Genomic DNA, 14,194 nt, shown 5'->3' on the forward strand with positions numbered 1-14,194 from the left:
ATAATATTCTTTTATATTTGGTTTATTCTCTCCTTTTAGGACTCTTTTTCTAGTAAGAAAAGGTTTTAGAACTCTATAAATATAGGTTTGTTTCTTCTAACACAAAAACAATAACATCCACAATGTAGTCGTTTAAGATTCTTGTTTATGGGGAGATTTATTCTCTAAAGTTTCAATGCTTTTCTTTATATTAGTTTTGATATAATAATATTTTGATTTTTAGTATAAGTTTTTGTTATCTGATTTATCAACTATATGATTTGCAAATTGTAAGCTTCCGCATGACGCTCAATCAACCTTCAGAACCCAACATTAATTATGTGTTTTAGTATAATTTTGATCAACTTCAAATTTGCGTCATGCATATAAATCCTTGACTATTTCACTGAATATCTATTATATATTTTTATCAATGTTAATATCACGTAATTTTATCAACTAAAGTCTAGATAGATGAGGAGAAATCGCTTAACGCTTTTTTTTTTGTTTTGTTTTTATTGAGACTTAATTAAAATATGATTTTCACTCACTTCATTGACCCACTAGATCCAGTGGCATAGATACACTCATGTCAAGGTGTCCAATTGAACACCTTTCGTCGAAAAATTATATCGTATATACAAGTAAATGATAAACAAAGTGATTAAATAACATATTCTGGACACCCTTGACATAACAATATGATATAATCCAGTGGTTTCGGGCACCTTGAAAGAGCAAAGACACACAAACTTAAAGCGTTTGTGTGTTTGAATCTCATTAATAGCAGCTCTTTTTTCCATTTTTTAAGAAGATCAGACTCTAGCACCTCGATACAAATTTCGGGCTCCGCCACTTACTAGATCATGTCGCACAAGAGGGATTAAGACTCTAAAGGATCATTTGGTTGGTGAGATAAGAATAACACTTCTGAAATAAATGCAGAATTATTTTATCTCAAGTTTGGTTATTAATATTAATTAATCATGTAATTATTTTATCCCACCATTTTTACTAAATTAATTGTTAAAATTAGCTATTCATATAAAATGTAAGATATATAATTTCGTAAAATATCCTTCTTTATTCCGTCTCGCTTACCAAACCTAGGAATTCATGAAGGATCTTCCTTATGATTTGTTCAATACTTGTTGGATATGTCGTTTGATTTCTTGATTTATATGTTAATTTATTTAATTTTGTGTCGTTCTAATTAATTATTGAGTATTTCCGATATTTTTGGGCCATCTAGAATCTGGAAGGGTCCACGATAAATAGCAGTACTACCTCTAGTCAATAACTTATGAACATCAAATAATACAAATTTATCATGGTTGAGTTACGAGTGAGATTAAAATAAAAATAAAAATATATTTATTAATTATGATTTATTGATAAGAGAGTATGTAAAGACATGAATAAAATATTCTTTGAATTGATATAAAATATTTATTTACAATATATATATATATATATTTAATTTGTTTAAATCGTTGAAACAACTTTCAGTGCTTAGATGATTAACATCTTTATATATAGCTCATTTTGGGTTTAATATACATTATTATAACTCATTTATTTAATTAATTAGGTCAACTTGGACTATATTACGAGTCCAAATCAATTGATAAATGACCTTTGTCTAAAGAAAGAAAAAAAAAGATAAAAACTATACTCTCTTTCCTAGAAATTTACTTTAATGTTTAATTAAAGAAAATATTAACTCGACTGTTTAACCTAAAGTTTAGAAGAAGGAACAAAGAAAATTATAAATTATAATCCACTCATATAAGTAATAAATTCAACTTTTCATTTCTGGTTTAGTCCAAACAAAATTTAGATAGGCTCATCATGTCTTGATTAAGTAGGTGTTTGGATCTAGGATTTAGGCTAAAATTTGAAGTTTTAATTTACATCCGTGTTTATTCATAAAAAATAATAATGCTGACTTACAATGACTCAAAGTAATGTTATTTATTTGTCTTTTTGATTTTAATAGAAAAATACATGTTTAAGTTTTCACATTGAAAAATTATCAATATTATATGAAATAATTATAGTAAAGTATAGTACATTATAAGCTAGGTTCAATTTTTATATTTATTATATCAAATAAAGTTAAATTAATAATTGTTATATTTTTAAAATAGAGCTGTTATATTAGTATAAAATTGAGGAAATTTTGAATCAATTGGAATGTAACGTAACAAGACCCGAATCACGGACCCAATATCCGAATATCCAGAATCCAGCCCGCCCAATAAAGCGGTCAAGCTTACTTCTTTACACTAATCTTCTTCCGCAAATGGTAAAGCAGCCGGTGATTTCGCCGGAGTCAGAGACTTATCAGCCGTTGAGGAGGATTCCGGTGATGAAGTTGGAGATGAAGAGGGTTGGGTCGATTAGGAGGACCCGAGTTTGATTCTTCATTCTGGAAAGTAAGGTCTCAATTTTGCTTCTCTTTCAGAATCTGCTTAATGTTAGACTTGTTTACTGATTTATATATGTATTGCTCTATGTGTGTGCGTTTATTTCTAAAATAGGATTATACAGTACATGTGAAATGATACAGAAATTACGTATAAGGAAGAAAATAATATATTTACAAAGAGCACATTAGATTGTTTATTAGACAAGAGAAAAGTAGTTGTTGATCAATTGCTGTCCATGATTTTCCAGCTTCTGGTTCATCAAAAAACCTCTGTAATTTCAACATTCTGTTGAATATTTGGTCTTTGGTCAATCACAGTGTTGCAATTTTTAACTAGAGAAGTCCATCTAAGAACTATATTTGCACTATTTGCAATTATAGAGCTTAAATATAGCCAGTGTTTTCTGAATAAACGAGCGATTGAGATAAAAAATACAATTCCACATATAACACCTGAAATCAGTAATGGACCAGAGAACAACTCTTGTCCTAATCCAGAAACCTGTTCCTCAGCTGATGGAGAAGAGCAATTTGTTGAAATAAGCATTTGTTCTTCTAGTTGATTTATCACTCCACTCTGTGAGAGTTTAAGAACAGCTTCGGAGATATCAACTGCTAAAGGAGAACCCTTTGGAAAAACCTGATAGATTAAAACATCAAATTGTCATAAAGAAACTAGTTTAAAAATTTAGGCTGACAAAATGGTTAATGTTGCCTATGGTCACTCACCTTTGTCCATTGTAATTAAGTAACTAAATTATAATTTGTCGTATTTAAGTAACTATAACTGTAAAATCACTAAATCTTAGCTATTATAATTGTAAAGACGCTAAATTTTCTTTGTCAAATTATAGTAACTGAACTCAACCCACTATAATAGTATAATTACTAAACATTATCCATTGAAACTTTAAAATCTATCCATCTAGGGACTTTCTGTAAAGTTCAATGACTTCAATGTTATCGTGGGTGAAGTTTTGTTACTCCGTGACAGAAAATTGATTAATGACTTTGTTGTTATAGTAGGTAAAGTTCATAAAATGACAAAAGTTGTAAATTTACTGTTATACTGAGCAAAGTTCAGTGAGCATATGTGAAATTAATCTGTTAAGATGGAGATAGGCAGATTGAAAAGCTAAAAAGATGAATTCTTGATCTTACAAAACCAAAACCACCAAGTTTAAAGACTGGTCCTGATTTGGTGTAACCTCTGCAGTACTTGGCAAGGAAAACTTTGGCATGTGGAGCTACAACGAAAGCAGCAGAAATTTCTCCCTTCTCAAAAGCTTTAGGGTAGTCACTGATTGAACTGATCTTCTTGATGTTCTCTGGCTTGAATTGCAAATTTACTAGATATTTGACTATAAATGAATTGCCATTGCAACCAACTGGAGCATTGGTCCTTAGAAGATAATCCACATTTAGTACAGAAGGTTCCAGCCTAGGAACTGTCATGATGGAGGAAAGAATTGCAGTAAAGCAAGCTGTAACAACCACAACTACACATAACCATGTAGTCAGCACAAGTCGAGATAGATTGCTTTTGATTGATTCTCCTGTAATGATATCCCAAATTGGAACTATAAGCTTTTAAATTAGACCAAAGTGTAAACAGTAGTTCTGTATATATCTTTATTCTAAAGGGAAAAGTCCAAACTTATCTCTCTATTATACAAAATATGTTTGATTTTACCCTTCGTTATATTTTTGATCATTATATCTTAACCGTTGGCTCATCCTCTCGGATTTGCCCTCGACTTTAAGGAAATTCCACATGGATTAGGAAGGAATCCATGTGTCAAAATATTTCAGGAAAAAGTTCAGAATTTACTCAAATACTTTTGACTATGATTTAACATTAGTACATTACCATCTGTTATACTTCAGGTGAAGTTCCATTAAGGTTCAAGGACAAATACTAGACGATTTGCTAACAATAAGAGTATAGGAAAGAGTAAAATTAAGATATCTCGTATAGTAAAAGAGTAGTTTTTTAATCCTTTTTCTTATTCTATACTCCTTTTGTTCCATTTTTTTTTGACATAGTTCGACTCCGCATATTGTTTAAGAAAAGAAATAAAAACTCTTAAACCTTGTGGCTTTAAACATGTCATCACACTCATGTTCTATAAAAGATTCTCTTTAAGGAAATATTGAAATGTGACATTGATTTTTGTGTGAAATAATGAGGAAATAGTGTCAAAGAAGGTGGAAAGGAGACGTATAATGTATTTCTAAGTTTGAAACTTACTTTGCGAAAAAGAGAGAACAGTGACAGAGAACCAAAGCATGGATCCAATAAGCTGAGGGAAAGAACCACTGAAATCCGGGTTGTCATTTACATACTCATTTAACCAGATGACAACCCCTGTGGACATGCTCATCACTGCTAGCAGAATCCACAACTTCAACTTGAAGGCCTTTATAACAACAAACTGGAGCTTGTTGAGTCTTGGCCTTTCGGTCACTATCATGACAAGTCCAGAGTCAATATAGGGCTGTGAAAATTCGGCATACTCATAGCGTTCAGCCAATATAGAGGTATCACCTACCGCTGCATCCAGATTCTATTTCATGAACTGGCAAGTATTGGTAAAAGTATTTGCAGATGTAACTAACAATAATGAGCTCTAAGCAGCAGACTTCACTGATTGATAATGATGAAAATCTTAAGGCAAAAGGGTCAAAAAGTACTCTGTTGTACGAAATTTCTTAATTTTGCCTTTCATTTTACTTTGAAGTCATCCGTAGTTCCCATTATATTTTTAAAGTTACGGGTTCATATCTACTATTTGTTGCAATTTTAGTAAATTTTTACACATGATTTTATGCTTTGTATTGAAAGAACGAGTTCAGATGAACCTGGTACCATAACATTAGATCCACCCCTATCGATTATCCTTGACCCTAACGTATCTCCAACTTGAAGTATAATAGATGGTAGTTGTAAACCATAGTCAAAAGTACAACAACAACATACCTAGTATAGTCCCACAACGTGGGGCCTAGAGAGGGTAGAGTGTAGGTAGACCTTATCCCTCCCTACCCTAAAGGTATAGAGGTTGTTTCTGACATAGACCCTCGGCTCAAGGAAAAACAGTGTAAGCAGTCCATAAAAAGAAGTGGCGGAAGTTCAAGACTTCAAGAAAACCATACAATACGATAGTCAAGGTACAAGAAATCAGATATTAACAAATATTAACAAAAACAATAGATACTAACAAAACTTCAACAAAACCATACGATAGTCAAGGTATAAGAAATCAACAGATAGTAAAATAAATTGAAGGACAAGAAACTACATGTGCAATACTACGACTACTAATATGAACGGACAATAAGACAATGCATTGATACTTACTACCCTTCTACCCTAATCCCTGACCTCCACACTTTCTTATTTAAGGTCATGTCCTTGGTAAGTTGAAACTACCCATGTCATGTCTAATCACCTCTCCCCAATACTTCATAGGTTTACCTCTACCTCTCATAGAACCATACGTAGCCAACTTCTTGCACTGGGGCATCCATGCATCTCTTTTTCACATACCCAAACTATTCAGCATTGTTTCCCATATCTTGTCCTCTATCGAAGTCACTCTCACCTTGTTTTGAATATCCTCATTTTTAATCTTATCTCTCCTGGTATATTTACACATCCATCGCAACATCCTAATTTCTACAACTTTCATCTTCCGAATGTCGGAGTTCTTGATTGGCCAACAACTTCGCCCATACGACATAGTTGATCTAACTACTGCTCTGTAGAGGTTGCCTTTAAATTTTGATGACACCTTCTTATCAACAAAGACTTTAGATACAAGCCTCCAATTTATCCACCTTACACCACTATGGTGTGTGACATATTCGCCAGTATCTTCATTTCCTTGGATAATAAACCTAGGATGCTTGAAACTTCCTCTCTTTTGGACAACCTATGTATAAAGTCTTACTTTCACATCAGCCTCATACGTTATATCACTAAATTTGCACCCTAAGTACTCTGTTGTGGTTCTGCTCAACCTGAATCCTTTAGATTCAAGGGTCCGTTTCCAATGCTCCAACTTAGAACTATCTAATCCACAAGTTACTACAACATGGCATCTCACCTTGAATTTTTCGTGTTAATATATCAATTATCAAGACAAACAAAGATGGGCTAAGGGTTGATCCCCAGTACAACCCCATCAAAATTGGGAAGTGTTCTAGGTCACCTCCCACAGTCCAAGCAACTCCATTGAACCTTCCTTAGGTCTTTGTCGTAAGCTTTTTCTAAGTCGATGAACACAATATATAAGTCATTCCTTACTCTATGTTGTTCCACCAATCTCCTTACGAGATGAATGACTTTTATAATTGAGCTCCCCGATATTAATTCGATGTGGTTCTCGGAAATTACCATACCCTTCCTAACCCTTTCTTTACCACAACTTGATATCCTATGGTTGTTACAACTTTGAACGTCACCCTTGTTCTTGTACAACAGAATCATTGTACTCTATCTTCATTCTTCAGGCATCTTTGCCATCTTGAAAACAACATTTAACAACTTAGTTAGCCACTCCATGCCTACCCAGTTTGAGCTCTTCCAAAATTCTACCGGAATCTCATCTAGCATGGTCGTTCCATCCCTACACATCCTAAGAATAACACTCTTAACCTCTTCAACCTTTATACACCGACAATACCCTTAATCGTGACACTTCTTTGGGTGCTCCAACTGTTACAACACAATGTCTCTCTCCTCTTCTTCGTTCAAGAGTTTATAGAAGTATGACTGTCATATTACCAGTACTTTGTTTTCCTCAACCTCGTTGCACTTTACTTGGTCTAGGTCATGGACCCTCCTCTCTCTCGCCTTGGATAACCTGTACAACCTCTTAACCCTACTCTTGTCCTCTAATCCAACATACATGCATTCTAAAGTTGCCGTTTTCCCCTTGTGACGACTAACTTTGCCTCCTTCCTCGCCATTTTATATCTTTCCCTATTCGTCGACTTTTCCTCCTTGTCTTTACTTTCCACCCATTATGCGTACGCCGCCTTCTTTACATCTACCTTCTCTTGGATTTCTCCATTCCATCACTAGTCCTCTCGATACCCACCAAATCGGCCTCTTGAGACCCCCGCGCATCTCTAGCCGCTTCCCTAATGCAACTAGCGATCCTATTCACATACTGGTTGCATCCCCACTATTCCCCAATGCCCTCATAGCCATCAACTTCTCTACCACCTCTAGGGCACTGGCCATAGTCAAGCTACCCCATTTGATTCTTAACTGATCATCCATGACCCTCTTCTTCCTCTCCCTCTTGATCTCCAAATCCATCATCTTGAGTTTATGTTGGGTCATAAGATCCTCACTCAGGATAACCTTACAATCCTTACAAACACCTTTATCACCCTTCCTAAGGAGCAGATATTCTATCTGCATAGTCACTGTACTACGGAAGGTAACCAACTGCTCCTCCTCTGGAAAACTCAAAATGTCTACCACCAGCCCAAAAGCTCTTGTGAAATCCAGGAGTGAGAATAAGTAATCGACAATTTTCTTGAAATATTTTGACACATGGAATCCACCCAGTTCACGTTGGAGATCCTTAAAGTCAACCACAATTACAATTTGTTAATGACACCAAAGTAAAACAGAGTAAAATTAAAATATTTTGTATAATAAAACATAGATCTGAAATAACATTACCTTTATCAAAAAAAATAAAAAATAAAACATAGATCTGAACCTTCTTCCAAAATCCGAAAAATTAGACCAGAGTTCATTAGGAAATGCTAAGTTAAAGAGTCATGCTTACCTTGTTAGAAACTCCTACCACCATTTCATCATAAGTACCATAGAAGGGAACAAGATTGTAGGGCAGATAATAGGGAAGTTCTGTCACTACTGCTTGAAAAACATGAACTGAAAATCCACCAATCAGAGTCTCATTCGTCTCTTTGTTAAATTTAACTTTCACAAACTGAGTAAATGCACCCCTTGCAGGTACCCCAATCCTAAGTGGTTTTTCTAGGCCACCTATTGTCCACCCTTTTGGGACAGTTTGCGTACCACCAGGCCACACAATTGACCCCAGAGCCCCTCCTAAACCGTTGCCAATTTTCAACTTCACCCCATTGTGTTCACCAAGAACCTCAGAAAAACCAAACTCTGGTGACCAAAATGACACTTCTCTGTAGCTTTTGCCAATCACATTTATGATCCTAAAGGTTGGTTTTTGATATAACATGCCATTCTTGAAGCTAACTTTTCCACTTAAACCTTCAAAATCACTCAACAAAATGCTTTTCACTAGTTCACTTGAATTGCTTCCGGATAACTTTTGCATGGCCTTAGCAATTGCCCAAGTTGCATCATAAGCCTTGAGTGCATATGAGCTAGGACTTGGATATCCTTCTTCTTCAGGATATAGTGATCTGTACTTTTTCCTGAACTTAGCATTGAACTCTCTAAAACACTCAGTTTTTTCATTAACATTTGCCTTAAACCCAATTACACCTTGCATGTTCAGTAAAACAGAGGGTTCAACAGAGTCCAGAAGACTTGCCATATTGTTTGAAATAATCCATACATAATTTTCCCCCATCATTCCCATTTCATTCGCCATCTCAAAAAGAACTAAACCAAAGTCTAAAGAACACTGTAACACCACAAAAACTTTAACATTCTTGGTTTTTAACTTCACCAGGTCTTTTTGAATGAATGATTTTGAATCTGAGAGGGAGAACAGAGGAGGAAATGCCAAATGATATTCAACAGAGGACTCAACAACTTTGAGGGAGTCTGAGAGGTGAGTAATCAGTCCAGAATCCATATTGGAGAAGCTGTTTCTAATTTCATATAAAGCAATCACTTTTCTCCACTTGAAATGTCCAATTAAGGCAGCAAAGCATTGCATTTTGGACTCAACATCATTACTCATTTGGATAAGTGAAGGTGATTCTGTTAGTAAGACTGTTGAATATGTGGAAGCTGGATGTAGAGAAATAATGGGAATACCCTTGTAGGCTTCATCATCAAAGTCAGAAAATAGAGCAGCTTCTTGGTGTGTCAATGGTCCAAGGATGGCATGTGCTTGCTTCTTGTTGGCAAGATAAGTTGCTGCAAAATTTTAAGTCAGTACACCAAAGCTGCATTGCATGTACTGGATGTTGAAGATAATCTATCTATCTATATTTATTATTAAAGCTAGACATAGACAAGGTGACGTGACCGTTTGATGGCCAACATTCCTATTTTTCATTTTTTTATTTTTTAAATATATTTTTTTGTGCAGGTCCAGAGTTTGGCTTCTAATAGAGATATGTATCTTCTATTTGACTTGTCTTCCCCCCCCCCCCCAAACCAAGGATGTTGGCATTTAGCATCTGTTCACAAATTTCTTACTTCGTTTACTAAGATTTCTGAACTTTTCGACTGGACCGGGTGATCCTTTTTACCGAGGCGGCGGCGGCAGCAGCAGTGGAGTAGAAGCCTAGAAGGATGAATTTGTAATATTTGACTAATTTTATCAGCATCGATAAACTCGGATTATCAGATTTTTGCAAGTATTCATGTTAAATTATTTTTTATCCATTTGAACATTATACTCTTTTGTGTATGAGCGTCTATGTATATACATAATTCGTATCATAAAACAAAGCGACGACTTGATATCTCCTTTAGTCCAAAATATTTGTTTCATCTTTTAAAAGTAGTGTTATTAGTGATGATCTTAGCTAGCGTTGTTCATGGTTATGGTTAAAAAATCAAATCGAATCGCAATCCAAACTAAATCGATTAAAAAAATTGATATTTGGTTTGATTTGGTTAGGTTTGGTTTTACATTTTGAAAAATCAATACTATTTGGTTTGATTTTGGTTTTACTAAAAAATAACCAAACTGAATCGATAAATTATATATATAAATTTTATAATTATTTATATATTATTCATAAATAAAATATAAATATTTTGTTAAATTTTAAGTAACTTAAGTTTTTAACTTTACCATTTTTTCAAGCCCAACACGTAAATTTTAGCCCATCTATTACAATCATAAGTCCAAGTTCATCAAAATTCATTACTTTGGTCTTTACCTATCACACCTACACCTTTTGTTAATTGAATCACTTTGTTCGTGTAATGATAACTTTAGTATTGTTTAATTGCTTATTAACTGAACCAACAATAGCTTTTCAGTGGATTGTTCATGTACTAGGTGTTGTGTCTATCAAGATACGTATAACCTAAAAAAATTATTACTTTCAAACTGAAAAAACCAGAAAAACTGAACCGAACCGTCAATAACCAAATCGACGGTTATTTTTTTCGTTTGGTTTTAGAAATTTTAAAAACCTACTAGATTGGTTTGATTTTGGTTTTACCCAATAACCAATCCAAATCGAACCACGGACACCCCTAAATTCTTAGCAATGGTGATATTAGCGGTTTATTAATGGTGATGTGATTACAACTTTTAACATGATATCAGATTAGACAAATGTCCTAGGTTCAAGTTTCACCATCACTCATTCACGTGAGGGAGTGGTGTAGACATAATCAAATAAATGTAAACTATACGCTATTAGACAACATATACTTTTAAAATTCTTGATCTAGTTCGTTACACAGGACTTGTCCCACGTAAACTCTCTTGTGTGGTTTGTGGGCACCCAAAGGATCGCATGTAGGTTCCCTTGTCATTTTAAAAGAAGATATATGATATAGAGAGAGAGTAAGAATTTACCAAGGGAAGCTGCAGGACCATGGGAATAATTAGCAAAGTTGAAAACTAACGGTGAACATTCAGAATTTTGGGCATTGAAGTCATCAACTGCCATTTCCATACCTATCTTTTGCTCTTTTCCCACTCTTGTTGTTGGATTAATAATTGCTCCTATTCTCCATATTATCATGTTACAATCATCATATATTGAACCATTAACACCTTTTTTGGTATAAGCCAATGAAAATACTACATGATCAAACAATAAAAAATAGACCAACAAAGTAGCTTCCCTCCTCATTTTGCACCCATTTTTTTTAGACTCTACTCATGGTTGGCAGTTGTTGTAGTCATATATGAAAGAGCTATAGAGAAGACCAAGACTTTTCTAAAATATTGACATCTCGACTATTTCATCTGATACTTATTTATACATTAGATAATTCTAAATCCTAAAATTTAGATAGAAAAAAAAAGAATCACGACTTGGTATTTTTTTAATCTTTATTAAAATTTAATTATTCTATGATTTTCACTTATTTCATTAGTCGTTAGACCAATTGCACAAGGAGTGATTAAGACTTCAATAAAATTGTAGAATTGACTTTTTTGAAGAATCTTCCTTGGGATTTATTCAAAGTTCAAAGTGATTAAAGAACAAGTGGACATAATAAGGTCAGTAGAAGATAGTATGATAGTCATACTACAACTATATTGCAAGTATCCGCGTGCGTTTATTGAGTTGGTTTGGTGAGTCATTTTCTATGTAGATATTTGCGATCGATTTTCTTTATTAATAATTTTTTTCGGTCAGAGTTTATCGCATTAGGTTTGCTTAGTGCAACTTACATTTTCTATATGATTTGCAAGCCATTGTATTGAAGTAGATTTATTCAAAGAATATCAATTGTGACTTTATGAATTTCAGAAAAAGAATTATTGCAAATTGAACTAAACAAATCCATAAATAGTTAACGAGTTAAATATAAACATGGCACTAATCACTACTGCGTCAACGTAGCAAGCTATTGATAAAGTCAACAAATTCATAGTTACTTTATGTGTTAATACAAATTGCATCAACTTAATTCTAGAAATATATATATACTTTTTGGGGGGTTATTGATTGGTGCATGTGGTTTGCGTATTTATTAGTTCAAGAGGCGGAGTTAGATAGAGTCAAAGAGTTTTATCCGAATTTTTTTTGATGGTAATTACACTATTTTTATATTAAAATATTTTTTTAGATATAATAGATATTAAATCTCCTAAGTTTATTTGTGTGTTTACTTTTTATATTTCTTAATTCTATTAGTGAAAATTTAGCTCCGCCAAAGCTTCACCCATTTCAACCCATCAAAATTTGGGTTGATATCTATATCCCAATATTGCTATATGAGAAATGTTGTTAGATTTTTTTTTAATTTGCTATGTTATATTTAACAACAATAAGGAAAAATATAACAATTTTAATAGGTGCTAAAAAAAACTATAAAACAACAAATAAAACAGTTAAATTTTAGTAAGAAATAGACGAACACAGATTAAGTTTTGATCCGCTTTTAATTAGCTCATCAGCTTAAGCAATTTTTTAATATGTTAATAACTCATCTATTTATTAACTCAACTCATTTTAATTTGTTAAAATTCAGTTCGACTCACCTATCTTCCGCCTCTACTTTGATATTTTTATTCTAGAAGGAAGAAAAGTTTTAGTGAAGATTAAAATTCAATCTTAGTACCCATATTCTGGGAAGGGTCACGAATCTATACGTAAATAGTCCTCTGAGACAAATGGCTTCTAAACTCATTTGCTATTTTTTATTTTTTTTTGTTTCAACAATTCAACTTACACAATTTACAAATATGAAATATTCCTCTAGATTTTTTCTAAAGAATAAAAAAGAAAAGGAAATTAAAGAGAAGAAAACTATTTTGCAAACTAATTCGAACTCCTTGAATGTATGAGTGGCTTGATAAATAAATAATAAAAATGAATATCTATTTGTGTAATAAATAAGTAAAAGTATGACGAAAAAAATATCTAACTTGTTTAAATAATCATTTAAACTTTGAATGGTTAGGTGATCAATATGCTTATTTATAGGGAAAAAACTTGTCCGCACCACTGGGTGTTTACACCAAACCAGTGCAATATCCATTATTAAGTGATTTAATGAAGTAAAATAAACTATAAATTTAAACACATGGCATGCATGTATTGGCTTGGTGTTGATTTAATATGTATTAAATTATTTGTTTAATTGTTCAACTTGAGCCAATCAACGACTTTTGACTAAACAAAGAAAAAAAAGAGAGGTACATAATGTATTGCGAATACTGTACTCTTTTCAAAGAAATTTACTTTATTGTATGATTTTAAAAATCGACTGTTAAACTAAAATTTAAAAGAAAAACAGTAACAAATTGACGAGTCACGTTAGGATCCACTCATAAGTCATAAAATTCATTTATGAATGTCCCATTTAGTTTAAACAAAATTTAGATAGGTACAATTAGGGCGTATCTAGGAGGATCGGAGTTCATCCGAATTCTCTCGATAAAAAATGATTTTATATATATATTTGTGTGTTTGTGTTTTGAAATCATTGAATACAAGACTAGAAGTTGACTCAATTGTTTAGGTGAATTGATGTTCCAGGTTCAAATCCTAAAGACTATATTATAAAGACATGAATAAAGATAAATAGTCAAACATCTCTTTTAATTAATTTTTTAAAGGAATGTGTAGATGAAAAACACAATAAATATTTTGAGATTGAAAGAGTAATAACTAATCTTGTGAACGTAATGTGACAGAGAAAAAGTTTAAAAGAGTCCCTTATCTTTGAATTGAAACTCAAAAATTATACTTATAATTCTTTCATATAAAGCAGCAAAGCACTAATAGTTATATTTGTAATATTGGTGCACTTTTGATTCTCGTCTAGATTTTTATCTATTTTTTAATGTTTATTTTATCCGCAATATAGTGTATGGAATGCTTACCCATCTTCCTATTTGTTTTAATTAGAAACAATAATTTCATGTGAGAGAAGTTGGA

General features: G+C 32.9%; 1 protein-coding gene across 1 annotated transcript; it reads right to left on the reverse strand.

The window, feature by feature from the left end:
- Positions 1-2,430: 2,430 nt before the first annotated feature.
- Positions 2,431-11,245, reverse strand: LOC125854716 (glutamate receptor 2.9-like). The gene is made up of 6 exons (XM_049534298.1): positions 11,152-11,245; positions 9,863-9,897; positions 8,221-9,534; positions 4,662-4,977; positions 3,572-3,966; positions 2,431-3,050 (listed from the first exon to the last, which is right to left on the reverse strand). The coding sequence occupies exons 1-6, from the start codon at positions 11,243-11,245 to the stop codon at positions 2,670-2,672; spliced, it is 2,535 nt and encodes an 844-aa protein (XP_049390255.1). The 3' UTR covers positions 2,431-2,669.
- Positions 11,246-14,194: the final 2,949 nt, after the last annotated feature.

This window comes from Solanum stenotomum, chromosome 2 (genome assembly GCF_019186545.1).
Source record: "Solanum stenotomum isolate F172 chromosome 2, ASM1918654v1, whole genome shotgun sequence".
In the NCBI taxonomy this organism is placed as follows: domain Eukaryota; kingdom Viridiplantae; phylum Streptophyta; class Magnoliopsida; order Solanales; family Solanaceae; genus Solanum; species Solanum stenotomum.